Raw genomic sequence first — 16,282 nt, 5'->3', positions numbered from 1 at the left:
TACATTCTGGACCATTGCACAAAGACACTTTAATACCATTGCACAAAGACACTTTTTTTCTATGCATATTTGCACACCATCATTCTCCCAAAAATATAAAAATTTCACAATTTCTTATATGTACAGTATATTTCTATTTGTACAGTATATTTCTATTTTCGTACAGCATATTTCTATTTTTAGTTAAATTTTTCCTAATTCAATTTAATTTTTATTTTTTATTAAATTTTTCTATCGTATTTCTTTTATTCATATTTATTACTTATTATAAGCTTTAATTCTCTTTTTAAGGTCACTGGCGGTCGTGTAAGCATTTCACTACATTTCGTACTGTGTATGACTGTGTATGTGACAACTAAAATTTGAATTTGAATTTGGATTAAGGTGTAGTAGTATGCAAGTGCAGGTAAACAAGACTAGATTTATTAATCCAATTATCAAAACAAACATAGGTAGTTCGTACTTGTAAGTCAGAAACAGGCAAGGGTCGGTCGATCTGTAAAATACGTACACTAGGGCAATCAAAATTAAAAAAACAAAATGCCAGATCAAAGTCATACACTGAAAAGCACGTGAAACACGTAAAAAAAACACATAAACACGGCTTGGTAACGTCTAGAAAAACTCATGGCAGAGTTCCTTCATTACTGTGTCCTATTTACAGGCTTGGGTAATTGGCTGCAGGTGTCCTTAGACCTCAGGTGACATGAAACTTGTCTGCTGGGAGCTGTAGTCTGTTTCTGCCATGTCTGTATGCAGATATGACCTTGTCTGTTTTGTCATTTTCCGCTGGTCTTACATGATTAAAGCAATGCAAAATTTACTTGAAGCCAATGTACTATAATTTGGATGAGACAATTATTTATGCTCACAGAAGTCATCATATAAATCCAAAAACATATTATGGATAGTTGGGTAAGAGCTGAATCAGAACAGAGCTGGTCGCAAAATCCTGACTTGTTGTTGTCTGTTTGAAAGTATATGATGATCTTCAGTATCAAAAGATCTTACAGATAAGTTCTTACAAGTTCTATCTATCTATCTATCTATCTGAATAATGGTCAGATTAAATGCCAGATTTTGCATTCCTTTTACAACAATTTAAATTATTTTTTTTATTTTATTTTACATTTATTAAAACTACTTTGGCGAAACTTCTATTGTATTTAATATATTAGTTTAAATTAGTTGCTATGCACAACCCCATATATGTGTTAGCTAAACTTAATTTGTATATTAATAGATATGGCCAGAGAGTCTCTCTTAAGCCTGTTAAATGAATCATAATTAATCATAAATTAATACAAATTAATCATACCCTATTTTCAATCTCAGAAAAAATCATTTTTTGAAAGTGCACTTGGTTTCACACTTTAGTAACTATAATCAATTTAATCAATTTATGTGTAATCAATTAAGGCCTAATAATGTTAAAAGGATAACACCTGCTCTGTAAAGTATAATTAAGGGGCAAAGCTTTTATTATTTTCAGTCACTGTCACCATTGCCGAGAAGAAAGAACTCGATAGTATCAAGATGCACTGTTCAACGAATTCTGCATCGAGGTGGTCTTCATGGTTGTCAACCCAGAAAGGCACCACTCCTTACCCAGAGACACTGAGATGCAGGTCTGGCCTTTGCAAGGGGTCACCTAGATAGAAATTCAAACTTCTGGTCAGATGAGACCAAACTGAAGGTCTTTGGATAATTGAATGTTGCGTATGTTTGGTGTAAGAAAGGAGAAGAATCCTAAGAATATCATCCCAACAGTCAAGCATGGCGGTGGTCACATCATGCTATGGGAATGCTTCTCTGCCAGTGGTACAGGTAACCTTGATAAGATAGATGTTATTATGAAAAGAAGGACTATGTCAAGATTCCTGATGAAAACATGGTAACGACAGCACACAAGCTTAACCTGCCAGAGAATTGGACCCAAAGCATAAGGCACGTCAAGCAAAGGTTCAGGGACAACAACAGAAATGTTCTGGAGTGGTCAAGTCAGAGCCCTGACCTAAACCCAGCTGAAAAATTTGTGGAGAGAGTTGAAGATCCAGTTCAGGGCTGGGAATCCTTCCAATCTCCGAAAGGTGGGAGCTTTTGCAAGGGAAAAGTGGGGAAACATTCCGCAGCAGACCTGTTAAAATCTTGTGGAGACCTACAAGAAGCGTTTACAGGCCATCATTACACACTCCTTCTTTGTCTTTCGGCTGTTCCCCTTCAGGGGTCGCCACAGCGAATCATTTGCCTCCATCTAACCCTATCCTCTGCATCCTCTTCTCTCACACCAACTAACTTCATGTCCTCTCTCACTGCATCCATAAATGTCCTCTTTGGTCTTCCTCTAGACCTCCTGCCTGGCAGTTCCAACCTCAGCATCCTTCTACCAATATATTCACAATCTCTCCTCTGAACATGTCTAAACCACCTCAATCTGGCCTCTCTGACTTTATCTCCAAAACATCTAACGTGGGTTGTCCATCTGATAAACTCATACTTGATCCTATTCATCCTTGTCACTCCCAAAGAGAACCTCAACATCTTCAGCTCTGCCACCTCCAACTCTGCCTCCTGTCTTTTCTTCAGTGCCACTGTCTCTAAGCCGTAGAGCATTGCTGGTCTCACCACTGTCCTGTACACCTTTCCTTTCATTCTCGCTGATACTCTTTTATCGCACAACACACCTGACACTTTTCTCCACCCATTCCAACCTGCCTGTACCCGCCTCTTCACCTCCTTTGAACATTCTCCGTTGCTCTGGACCGTTGACCCTAAGTACTTAAAATCCTGCACCTTTTTACTTCTGCTCCCTGTAGCCTCACTGATCCTTCCCTCTCATTTACACACATGTATTCTGTCTTGCTGCGGCTAACCTTCATTCCTTTGCTTTCCAGAGCATACCTCCACCTCTCCAAACTTTCCTCCACCTGTTCCCTGCTCTCGCTACAGAGCACAATGTCATCTGCAAACATCATAGTCCATGGAGACTCCTGTCTTACCTCATCTGTCATCCTGTCCATCACCAGAGCAAACAAAAAGGGGCTTAGAGCCGATCCTTGATGCAGACCCACCTCCACCTTGAACTCTTCTGTCACACCTACAGCACATCTTACCACTGTCTTACAGCTCTTATACATGTCCTGCACCACTCTAACATACTTCTCTGCCACTCCAGACTTCCTCATACAATACCACAGCTCCTCTCTTGGCACCCTGTCATACGCTTTCTCTAAATCTAAAAAGACACAATGCAACTCCCTGTTACCTTCTCTGTACTTCTCCGCCAGCATCCTCAAAGCAAATACTGCATCTGATGTACTCTTTCTAGGCATAAAACCATATTGCTGCTCACAAATGCTCACCTCTGCCCTTAACCTAGCTTCCACTACTCTTTCCCACAGCTTCATTGTCTGGCTCATTAGCTTTATACCTCTATAATTGCCACAGCTTTGCACATCTCCCTTGTTCTTAAAAATTGGCACCAATACACTTCTCCTCCATTCCTCTGGAATCCTCTCATTCTCCAAGAAATTGTTAAACAAACTTGTCAGAAACTCTACTGCCACCTCTCCTAAGCACTTCCATACCTCCACAGGTATGTCATCAGGACCAACAGCCTTTCCACTCTTCATCCTCTTCAACGCCCTTCTCACCTCACTTCTACTAATATTTGCTACTTCCTGTTCCACAACAGTCACCTCTTCTACTCTTTGTTCTCTTTTGTTTTCCTTATTCATCAACTCCTTAAAGTACTCCTTCCATCTTCCCATCACCCTCCTGGCATCTGTCAGTACATTTCCATCTCTATCTTTAATCACTCTAACCTGCTGCACATCCTTCCCAGAAGCATCCTTACAGATCCACCTCTCCCTCCTTACTGTCTAGCCTAGCATACAAGTCCTCATATGCTCTTTGTTTGGCCTTTGAGAGATTGAGATTACGCTGCATCTCCCTGTACTTCTGTCTACTCTCTTCAGTCCTCTCAGTGTCCCACTTCTTCTTAGCTAGCTTCTTTCCCTGTATACACTCCTGGACTTCCTCATTCCACCACCAAATCTCCTTGTCCACTTTCCCCTTACCTGATCACATTGGCTGTAGTTGTCCAGTCAACTGAAAGCCCCTCCTGACCACCCATAGCCTGTCTCAACTCCTCCCAAAAGACTTCACAACATTCTTCCTTTTTCAGCTTCCACCACTTTCTCCTCTGTTATTTTACACACCACCATTCTGTGTTGTCTGGTTACACTCTCCCCTACCAACACTTTGCAGTCAGTGATCTCTTTCAGGTTAGAACGTCGACACAAGATGTAGTCACACAAAGGCTTTTATCTTGATTATTAAAACATTGTAATATAAAGGGTATGAATAATTCTAAACATGGTGATTTTTAAATATTTGTCAATAAAAACCAAATTTCTTAAAATATAACGTTGTTATTTCTACAGTTGTTTGTCACTGTCATGATTATGGAGGAAGCGAACGCAAACGCAGGGTTAGAAATAATAATAAAGGTATTTATTAAGTCCCAATACAAAAAAAACACAGAACACAACTAGACCAAACACAACGAAAATCGAATGGGGAAGAGCTTCCACAGGCCAGGTCTGCAGGCGGGAAAAAATGAAGAGTACTTAGGTCACACCAAACAACTGGATTTACAGCCTTGCGAGGAACTCAGCGCTGCCTCTCGGTCAGCCTTGAACTTGAACTTTCTGCGAGAGAACAAAAACGATCTTCCGCCTGCAGACTCCCTCAGTCCTGGGTCAACACAAAAGACACACAAAGATTAGACACATGGGAAACACAAGACATGGTGCACAGTGAACAGACGAGGGGCTACGGGTTCGACTGGAATAAATAGGGACACACACGGGGTAGACACAGGTGCAGGTAATCTAGGAATTAAGGAGGACATGTTACACACGCAGACACACTAGGGGGAGACAAAGCGACGGCTCAGTAGACAGGTGAGCCAGATCTTACTCCCCAGGACTGAGGTGGCTCAGATGTGACAGTCACATATTAAATACATAAAAGTCTTATAAAACTCATTCATCATAGAAGCTAACTCAAAAACATATATACTGTGTGTGTGTATATATATATATATATATACACACACACACAGTATATATGTATGTATGTATGTATGTATATAGATATCATTTTTACCTGTTAATATATTAGTGTGTGTTGTGTGGATTTTTGTGGACAATTTTTTCCCTCATAGTTTAACTGCATCTTTTAAACACTGTCAATACAGCTCAGAGTGACTTGCTGCTTAATTATAAAAAAAATTTAAGTTATAAGTCAAAAAGTAAATAGTAAATAGTACAATGTATATGCACCAAGAAATCCTGTGCTATGAAATACAACTATATTACAGCATTTGGCAGACACTCTTATCCAAAGCAACTTAAATTTTTTAATCGCAATATATATTTAAGCAATTGAAGGCCTTGCTCAAGGGCCCAAAAGTTGCAATTTGGCGGTTGGGGAACCTGGGCCCTTCCAAACCATAGTCCAAAGTCTTAACCACTGCTACCCCTGAACCTGTGGGTTTGCAGCTCCTGTTTTTCGGTGACATTTTGTACTTTTATAGTTACTCATTTATATGTTTATATACAGTTATAAACCATTTTTATGACTTGGAATAAAACAACGATTAAAAACCTGTGCTGTGTCTAATAAGAGCATTTTTGCAATTTCAATAATTGCATAGCTCCCCCATTTTTATTCATCTCATAATCGGCTTCCATTTTTGTAAAAAAGTAAGGCAGGTAACAATGCAGATCAAAATAAAATGTTTGTGATGTGCATTTTATAATGAAAATGTTTTTCTCTAGTGTACTGAATTAATATGAGAGAAAATGCACTTTGTAAAACATGTTTATTAATAATTATCTTTAATTCCCCAGTTTCCTTTTCAGTATTAATTACTGCAAAGTGCATTATTTATTTATTTAAAAATAAAATGTTGACTCTAGAACATTCTTTTTGTTTTCCAGCATCTGAGCCTATGTGTCTCATTTGATATGAAATCCATTACTGGCTCTAGTTATTCAGACTGAGTCCAAGATTTTAGACAGTGAGAGCTTTGTTTCAGGATGGTGACATGGGATTTAGACTCAGACGCACATGGGACAGTCCAGTTAGAAGGACAGTTAGCACTGCTCCTGCATGTGTTCAGTGACAGCTTTACATCCACGACCTTCTTATCCAACAACACACCATAGGATTTCTTTACATTTACAACTTAGGTAAAGTACATGATGAGGACAATGATGATGATGATGATGATAATGATAATGTTAATGTTTCTGTACTGTTTGTGTTACCGATAAATAAAGCCCAGTAAGATGTAGTATTATTCTAGAGGATCTCAGTGTGAGCTTGTAGTTTTTATTAATGCAGTATTTAAGCTGAACAGCTGAGTGTCTGATTTGACCCTGCGGTGTGTAATTGTTGGTTGAGGTTGGGTTTGTGACTCTCTCAGCAGTACTGGGGCATTAACAAGACATTTCATTGTTCTGCTGGGAGAGGACTCGCCCCGTGGTGTTTATCTGAAACAGAGTCAGGTCTTAAACTCACCAAACACGGTGCTGCATGTCTGAACACATCCACACAGCCCCATGCTTGCCTTTACTCCAGTCTGAGTCTCTATTTGTACAACCAGATGAATTTACAGAGTGCCTTTAATTAGCCTTAGAAATTGTTTTGAACTGTTTATATATATATATATATATATATATATATATATATATATATATATATATATATATATATATATATGTTTATAATCATTGAAAGTCTTTCATATAAAACAGTTCTGTTTGTATCAGTGTTCAGTCGCTGGGAGTCGACTCCCTGATCGGATCCCTGTTCGACTCCTCGGGGAACCTGAGTGACTTCCGGTCCGCGCGCGCTGTGAAGGAATCTAAACCCGGAACTAGAGCAGATCTCTAACAGATCCAGTCCTCTGGGGTTTAACTCTGCACAGACAGACACACTGCTAGCTTTAATTCTGTAGAATCAGAGACACGGAGTGTGCGGTGTGATCTCAAGTCCGACACAGTAAGCGAAACTTACGAGTCACTAGACTGACTCTTCTGAACAAATCAGTTTTAGGGAACCGGTTCATGTTTCGGTTCATTTGATTCACTTAGAGCAGGATCTGTAAACACTCCACAGACTGCAGGAGCAGAGATTGGTCGGGTTATAAGAGTCATATAAATGTTTATTTATTAATTAATCTACTTTATCTTAATAGCAATATGAGAGCGTGAGAGGAAAATACTTGGTCGAATCATGAATCATTGTGAATCGATTCTCCTGACTCTTAGGAAAGAATCAGGAAATAAAGTGAAAGACTTTTGGATGAACAGCTTTGAAGTCGAGTGTGTTATCAGGGTGGAGAAGTGGAGGTGTTGCTGTTTCTTTTAATCTTTTTTTAACACTTCTTCAAAAAGGTCAGATGACGTTCAGAACCAGGTCTGTGCTTTAAATTTAAATTCAATTTTTATTTTGGGGCCAGGGGTAGCTCAGTGGTTAAGGCATTGGACTACAGTTCGGACGATCCCAGGTTTATACCCCACAACCACCAAGTTGCCACTGTTGGGCCCTTGAGCGCGGCCCTTAACCCTCAACTGCTCAGATGTGTAATGAGATAAAAAAAAATGTAAGTCGCTCTGGATAAGAGCGTCTGCCAAATGCGTAAATCTAAATCTAAATTTGTCACATATACAGTCATACACAGTCCGATATGCAGTGAAATGCTTGTACTCAAATTAAGTTAGTAAGTCTTTAATTCTATAACTTAGGTGTTTATATTCTTCCCATGGAGGTCAGATAATAACGAATATTTATAGATAAACACTGAACAGCTGTTACTGTAATGATCATCTCTGTTCTGCACATGTTCACACCATCACCAGGACATTAGTTCTAATTTACAGACCACACGGATCTTCCTTTATAGTCAACTTTTTATATTTCCACTTACTCAGTCTTAAAGGTGCTAATACTTTTGTTGAAATTATTTATTTTGGTGCCACTATTATTGAAGATTTATAGTTCTATAAGCAAATGAAACGACAGATGTTAACATCTTTAAAAAAATTTTTTCTTTCTTAATTTCGCCTGTGATGTTTATAACCCTTGAACCCCTCATGTTCTGCTGTGTGTCAGGTGTTTAAAGACAGTGTGGAACAACTCCTGGTTCTGGGGGGAATTAATCCATATTTAAGAAACAGATAGGTCTTTAGTCATCTAGAATGCAGTCTAGAATCATAAACAGTTAGGTATTAAACACCATGTGTGTTGCTGTTATGGGTAAATACTGGGTGATGCGGTGGTGTAATGAGGTACTATTACAATTCTGTACAGATTTTTTTATTGCTCATGCATATTTTTGATCTGGTATTAAAATCTACACAGACCAATCCCTGACTTTATAGTGTAAAAAAGCATAACGTTCCACATGTTGGATGTTTATGTACTTTTATTCCATAGTGTTCATGGGATTCAGTTTTTAGATTTTAAGCTCTTTCTGTAGATCAGCTTTGGGAATCTGTACTGATTTAGTGATGTTTTTATCACAGAGAGAAACTGGAGGAGCAGCTGGGCGAGTACATCTTACACACTCTCAAATACACTGAAACTGTGAAGGAGTTCTGTGACGGAGAATCAAAATGGACTTTACAGAGAGTGACAGAGTGCAATATGATGAGGGACATCCAAGACCGAGCCGATCAAATCACTCTGAAGTTTGATCAGGTTCAGAAGGCAGAGAACAAGGCCAAGGCTCTGGGCGAGTACATGTGGAACGGCTTGAGCCAGGGTAAAGCAGATTCCAGAAGGCAGGAGCTGGAGAAGGAGCTAGGAGAAGTTCTGAAGAACACTTTAGAAGGCCTGGAGAAACTCCATAACTTCTTGGATGCAGTGGAAAAGCTGGCCGTCACCTCACTGTTTGTTTTCATGAGCGAGAGCTTCATGCCAAATGGAGTGAGTTCCATGTCCATACGTTCAGTGATCTCTGCAGCCAGAATGGCGTCTCCACTCCTCGTCCACTTTAAGAGAGATGCAGAAGTTCTCTTCTTACCAAACCTCTTCAACATTGAAGTCCTGGCCTTGCAGCTGGACAACTACATTAGTGTTACTCAGCAGATTTGTAAAAAAATGGAGGAAAAGTATTGAACAAGTCTTTACTCTAACAAAATATAACTGAATTGCATATACAGTTATTTGTAAAAGTTAGTGCCCCCTCTTTTAAGTCATTATAATAATAAAAATAATTTGATCATAGCAGGTCTTAGTATTAGGCAAATAAAATGACAGAGTAACACAACACAACAACATATAACCATTTTCACCATGCCACTATTTATTTAACAAACATGGAGCCAAAAAACTAAAAAAAAAAAACATGTAGTCAGTACTGAGTACCCCATGACTTCATCAGTGTTTCACATCGTTTTGGTCCATTCTTCTTCACAACATTGCTTTAATGCTCTGAGGTTTTTGAGCGTTTACTTATGCACAACTTTTAAGGTTGGGTTGAGGTCTGGACCTTTACTCGGCCATTCCAAAACCTTGTTTTTTTTCTTTTTCAGCTGATTTGATGTAGATTTACTGGTTTGCTTTGGATGGATCACTGTTTTGTTGCTTGACTGAATTTTAACCAAGTTTTAGTTGTCTAAAAGAGGGCCCTTACATTTTCCTCTAGAAAACTCTGGTACACAGAAGAGTTCATGATCGATTCAGTGACTGCACGGTGCCCAGGTCCTGTGGCTACAAAACAAGCCCAAATCATTAGCCCTCCACCATTGTGCTTGACAATGGGTATGAGGCATTTCTGCTGAAATCATCTGTCCACAGAACCTAAGTCTCCTAAGCTCTTTTTAGACAGAAGAGGTTCCTTCTGGCAACGCTTTCAAAGATTTGGCCAAGACATCGTATTGGTGCCTCACCTAGTTAAGAAAATACATTTTCAGATAGGATCATTGTAACGGGTTTGATGGATGGGCGGCACCACTAACACAGACACAAGGCAAGGTCTTATGAAAAAAGGAAATTTTATTTAGAATTTTTTTATTTAGAAGTGGGAAAAAAGGGGAAGGAAATAGGATTTAGGAAGGGACGATGGAAAGAAAGGGAAGAAAAATATGTGAAGATGTGCATGTACAGGTCTGGTGGCAGTGGCCAGCTGAGTGGGCTGCGTGGGCAGAGTGGGCCAACGTGGGTAGCAGCTCCTGCGTCTCCATGGGCACTCTTTTTTTCCCGCTGAGCTGACCAGCCAGTCCCTCCATTGGGCACGGCCTTAGACGGGAGTCCCTTTCGACATCCGATGGCTGGGCGGCTTTCCCAGCTGGGAACTGGGGCCTTAACATGGATGCGCAGTGGCCTTTTTCCCCTCTTTGGCGGCAGGATCCTGAAAGCTGGCTCTACGCAAGAAAGTGAGTGCCGCGGCAGCTCATGCAGCGTTCATGCGACTTCTTTTCAGTTTCACTTCCCTAGTGCACGTTACACCACCCCGCTCGCATGCCACTCTTCCGTGCTTTTAGCGTCTGTGGCTCAACTTTGCTCTGGGATCTCCAGCGCTAGACCAGACAGACTCTGAACTACACCCCCCACCTTGTAACACAGGGAGAAGCCCGGAATCCTTTAACACTAATTATGCCGCTGCTGTGCCTGTTTTCAGTGGCACCGCCTATTTGCGCACCTGTAGAATGGGAGGCCTACCTAGTGAGCCTACAGAGTGAGGAAGGCGCGATAATAGATTGAGGCGCATGGCTATCACTGGCTCACACCATGACAATCACCATTTTTTTTTTTAAATGTATGCTGTTTTATGTTTTAGTGTTCGTAACTTTTTTAAATTTAAATCTTTTAATGATCTTAATTGTCATTCTTGACAATTTGGCCAATTTAGATTTCACATGAAAAGACATAAACCTAAAAAGTGAATTATTGTAAAACACAAAATTGTAAGGATATTGCAAGGATATGAATTTGACATGGTTATGGTTTTATTTAATTTATTTTATTTATTTACATACAATTTTATTGAAAATTAAAAATCTAATTAAATGGGGGGCACTAACTTTTACACATGACTGCATAGACCTGTCAGTTGTTACACAAAATAATTTTAACAAATTATTTGTTCTCTTTGCAGATCTAGGAGAATTTCATGTTGTGGAAATTTTCATAAGTAAGTATCACCATCTCCGGATGGCTTATACATATTCACAGCATAACTGTAGTTTGCCATATCTGGATTTTCTTCCAGTATGATCCTCGTGTACAGTTTCAGCTCTTTGTCAGAGATAAATCGAATCTTGGGGTTGATTTAATGAACTGATTTAAAATTTAGAGCAAACACTTCATCATCTATCTGTTCAGCGTCTAGCACAATTCAGTGTATTTTACCAATTCTGTTTATCCCGTCGTTAACAATGATACGACAAAATCTAGTATTTACCAATCATGAGCAAGTTACTGTAACGTAAGGCAAATGTTTTCACTTTAAAATACATGGAATTTATAAAGAAACAAGAATTTATCAACCTATTCTACGATACATGAAACTGTGCTATTTAGGACACACACACACACACACACACACACAAAAACAGATGGGGAAAGTTGATGAAATTCTGAAAGTCCTTGCTAGTTCTGGTTAGTAGATCTGAGAAAGTCACAAGAGCAGAGCCTTGGGTTTATCTTACTGCTTAGTTTAGATTAGAAAAAGCACCCGCAAAGGCCGAAGAGGGAAGTAGCGACAAACTCGTTCAGACCTTGGGGTTTTGACGCCGCAGAGTCGGTCCGTCCCATGGGTGATTGTCCCAATCAGATTTTGTTGGGGGGCTTAGTCACGCCCCGCACGGTTCCCCTTTTGTGCAGGAACAGTGGGAAACAGCCTGCTAAAGTTTTTTAATACTTTTAAAAAGTGTATTCGCATAAGCCCTGTTCATGCTACCAACTTTTCATACACACCAATGTTCTTCAATAAAACAAGATCCCATTCAATACCAAGCATCCCATATCTTGCATACTCATTAATACCTTCATCTACAGAAAGGGGGTTTGATTACACTTTCTAGGTTATTATAAACACATTAAACATAGCACACAAACATAAAACATACTAGATAAGCATGTATATAATTTATCCCTACTTGCACTAGATAAGCATGATTGAATGATTGCCTTTGGAAACATCCATGCAGCGGTGAGAGTCGGGGAGTCTGGGTTTTTCCCATTCGGTGCGAAGCTGTAAAACTGTCCATTCTTTGTTTTCCATGATTTGGTTAAACTTCTTACTGCTTTGTGTCATGGATGAGATAAGGGAGTCAGGGTGGAGACACTAGGAGAGGCTTTTAGATTTTCTGGATGATGACAGATTGATAGCTCACTTTGAACTACCCTGTTCATTCCTATACTGGATAAGCATGTCTTTATCAGGAAAGTCTGGAGGGTGAGAGGGGGTACTGTATATGCCCATATCATAGATGCCAGATGTTAATCTTCCCTTCTGAAAAGACTGATTAATAAACAGATTTATAAATAAACAGCTGAAGCAGAGAAAACTTTTTGTAGGAAGCTCTGATTCTAGCTGTTTTTATTTTTCTAGGTTTTAAAAAGTGACTTTTATTTTACAATACTTTAAAATTTTACTTGAAGCCAATGTACTGTACTATAGTTTTGATAGGACAATTATTTATGCTCACAGAAATCATCATATAAATCTGCAAACTTATTATGGATGGCAAGAGAAAAGCTGAGCCAGAAGTAAGCTGGCCGCTAAATCCTGACATTTTGTTGTCTGTTTGAAAGTATATTATGATCTTCAGTATCAAAAGCTACCCTGAACAACACAAGTAACAAAAGAAATGAGTCCGGATTACAGGACAGTATGTCATATACTACTTTAACTAGTGCTCTTTAAGTAATGTGATGAGGCTTACATCCAGGCTAAAACATTTCAGTAGTGTGATTTCTGGGCAAATTTAATCCTACCCACTTAACTGAAAGCATTTATAAGATCTTGGTGATAAGTTAAGTTGGTTTGACAATTCAACAATTAGGAAAGTCATATTTACTGACAGTGTAGTTGTTTTATATCACCTTTATTATGTTACAGATGGAAAACTGAGTTTAATTTGAACATGAGTGAGGAGTCGGTGTACCAAATGTATGACCATTTAGTCGAGCTCATCAAAATCAGGTAAATGTATTTCTACTGTATCTATCTATCTATCTATCTATCTATCTATCTATCTATCTATCTATCTATCTATCTATCTATCTATCTATCTATCTATCTGTTTGCTGTCTGTCTATCTATATATCTACAGTATCTATTTGTCTGTCTAATCATTTTGAGTATTGTTTTAATAATTCATATTTGAAATGGACAAGTTGCCTAGTATTATTTTAGAGTTTTTTCTTCACAGGAAGGATGAGTTGTTCAGGCTGAATTTCATATTTGCTGTGAAGGCACAAGAATTCATTAATATATTCAGTGAGTGTCACTGCAGAATGTTTCAGTTCCTGTCTAAATTAGATAAAGCTGCAGCTCAGCTGGACAAGATGAAGAAGGGCTCCAACATCTCCACTGTGGCTGGAAGTTCAGTCGGTATTGCAGGAGGTGTTTTGTCTATTGTAGGTTTAGCTCTCGCTCCCGTCACTGCAGGTATATCTCTGGAGCTCACAATTGCAGGTGTGGTTCTCGGAGCCACCAGTGGCGTTAACGGCATTGCTACAGGCATCACTGAAACAATATTCAACAACTGTCGAGGAAAAGAGGCCAACAACACCTTCATCAGTTTTCTGGAAGATGTGCAGAAGATCCTGGACTGTATAGAAACAGTGGCCAGAACTGAGGGTCCTGTAGTAGGTCCTCAGGGTGTTACCACAGCAGTTGACGTTGGAAAACTGTTTGTTCGTGCTGGAGCTGTAGTGAACAGCATTGATGGTATTGTGGATGGAGTTTCAGCTGTAAAATTTTTAAGAACTGATGAGGTGATTGCAAAAGCAGTTAATTTGGGGCTTCATGAAGCTAAAGCAGGTCAAAGCATCCCAAAGCTGGCTGCAGATCTTCCTGATGTTGGCCAGCTGGCTAAAGGAACTCCTGTGGCTCTTTCACAGTCAGCCAGGGCGGGGTTCATTGGCTTAAATGCCTTCTTTATTGGTCTAGATGTGCTTTTCATCTTTAAAAGTGGAGCTAGTCTGGCCAAAGGGAGCAAAAGTGAAGTGGCTCAGTTCATTTGCTCAAGAGCAGCTCTGTGGCGCTCAGAGGTGGAGGCATGGGAGAAGATCCATAACCATCTGTTTGAAGGAATCTCAGGATTTAACAAGAATCGTGAAATTCTAGATAAACCTTTTCACAATTAAATAATAGATTAGATGAAAAGATCTTTCAGTAAGCCTAAATCCTAAAGGTTTGTGTTAAAATGCTTCTGTTGTTAATAACCATCCAGTAGACTCAAGTGTTTCACATGCTGTAATGTAGCTGATTACTGTTTACTGTATCATTACTGATCTTTAACATTTTTTCCACATGTGACTAAAAGGGTTATCTTTTGAATGTCATTAAGTGATGAGCAGATTAAAATGTCAGATGTTGCATTTCTTTCACAACAATTTTAGAAATAGAATATACACTGAGGTCAATAAGTATTTGATCACCCTGTGATTTTGCGAAGTCTCTTACTTAGAAATCATGAAGGGTCTACAATTTTCAGCATAGATGCATTTCCATTGTGAGAGACAGAATCTAAAAAGAAAAATCAGGAAATCACATTGTATGATTTGTACAGTATCACGGAAATCACATTTGTATGAATTGTAACAATTTATTTCTAAATTACTGTGTCAAATAAGTATTTGATCACTTGCTTATCAGACAGATTTCTGACCCTCAAAGACCACAGTGGAAATGCATGCTGAAAATTGTAGACCCTCCATGATTTCTAAGTAAGAGAACTTACAAAACCACAAGTTGATCACATACTTATTGACCTTGTGTGGATTTTTGTGTAGAACTTTTTCCCTCATAGTTTAACTGCATCTTTTACTTGCAGCTTAATTATAAAAAATAAAAAGATATAAGTTAAAAACTAAAAAGTACAATATATATCCATTAAGAAGTCCTGTGCAATAAAATAAAGAATACTAAGAACCTGTGGATTTGGGAATTAATGTTCTGCAAATTTAAACAAGAAGATACATTTTCTATTAAAACAAAATGACAGCTGAAACAGGGAAGTGAAGCACATGGAGCGGCATGTGCTTCACTTCCCTGTTTCAGCTGACATTTTGTACGTGTATAGTTTCTCAATTATATTTGTTTATACACAGTTATAAACCATTTTTTTCTGTGACTTTAAATAAAACAATGATGAAAAACCTGTGCTGTGTCTAATCACAGCATTTTGGGGATTTTAGTAAATGCAAAGCTCTTCGTTTCTGTGTCATCGTAATTATCTTTAATTTTTGTAAAAATTGAGGCAGGTAACACTTGTAAGAAATTATAGTCTACCCCGTCAAACACGTCACTCCTAAACGTGTAGTAAGGCATGCCTATTCACCATATGATTTCATTATCACAGAAGCGTTTCTCCCGGAACTCCCTCACAAGTAAATGTCATAATTTTATCACTTATTGTATAGCGTGGGAGCGGCAGTGGGCCATTAAGGACCATACTATGATCAAAAGGACATGTGACTTTCAGGTCTCATGAACATGAAAAGCAGGAAGATTTGTGTAAAATGGTGTAAAGGTTCAGTCAGAAGTAGCTCAGTATTCAGTTTGACTTTGCTGAATCCAGAGTCTGCATTTATTTTGTTACTGTTACGCTGTAATAAACTTCATCTTCGTAAAGATCCTTGACGTCCTCTTCATTTTTTCTTACACACTGCAGACATAATAAACTGTGATGTGCGTTTTATAATAAAAAACATTTTCCTCTAGTGTACTGAGTTAATATGAGAAAAAAAGCACTTAGTGAAACATATTTATTAATTATTTTCTTTAGGTCCTTTGTTTCCTTGTCAGTTTAAATTACTGTACAGAAAATAATTTGTTTATTTTTTTTTTTTTAGAAATGAAATGTTGACTCTAGAACATTCTTCATGTTCTCCAGCATCTGAGTCTATGTGTCTCATTTTATATGAAATCCATTGTTTGCTCCAGTTATTCAGACTGAGTCCAGGATTTTAGACAGTGAGAGCTCTGTTTTAGGATGATGACATGGGGTTTAGACTTAAACACATGGAA

General features: G+C 38.7%; 1 protein-coding gene across 1 annotated transcript; it reads left to right on the top strand.

Annotated features, from left to right (window-relative positions):
• The first annotated feature begins 7,083 nt into the window (after positions 1–7,083).
• On the top strand, positions 7,084–15,224 carry LOC128517052 (apolipoprotein L5-like). The gene is made up of 5 exons (XM_053490805.1): positions 7,084–7,491; positions 8,601–9,188; positions 11,177–11,212; positions 13,145–13,228; positions 13,458–15,224. The coding sequence occupies exons 1-5, from the start codon at positions 7,475–7,477 to the stop codon at positions 14,395–14,397; spliced, it is 1,665 nt and encodes a 554-aa protein (XP_053346780.1). The 5' UTR covers positions 7,084–7,474; the 3' UTR covers positions 14,398–15,224.
• The last annotated feature ends 1,058 nt before the right edge of the window (positions 15,225–16,282 follow it).

The sequence above is a fragment of the Clarias gariepinus genome, unplaced genomic scaffold (assembly GCF_024256425.1).
Source record: "Clarias gariepinus isolate MV-2021 ecotype Netherlands unplaced genomic scaffold, CGAR_prim_01v2 scaffold_32, whole genome shotgun sequence".
In the NCBI taxonomy this organism is placed as follows: domain Eukaryota; kingdom Metazoa; phylum Chordata; class Actinopteri; order Siluriformes; family Clariidae; genus Clarias; species Clarias gariepinus.
This window is presented reverse-complemented; position numbering and strand designations above follow the sequence as displayed.

Bases quoted from the DNA above. Each gene is read 5' to 3' on its own strand.
- LOC128517052 (XM_053490805.1), top strand. The intron at 11,213-13,144 runs GTAAGTATCACC...ATTATGTTACAG, and splicing joins TGTTGTGGAAATTTTCATAA to ATGGAAAACTGAGTTTAATT. The intron at 13,229-13,457 runs GTAAATGTATTT...TTTTCTTCACAG, and splicing joins GTCGAGCTCATCAAAATCAG to GAAGGATGAGTTGTTCAGGC.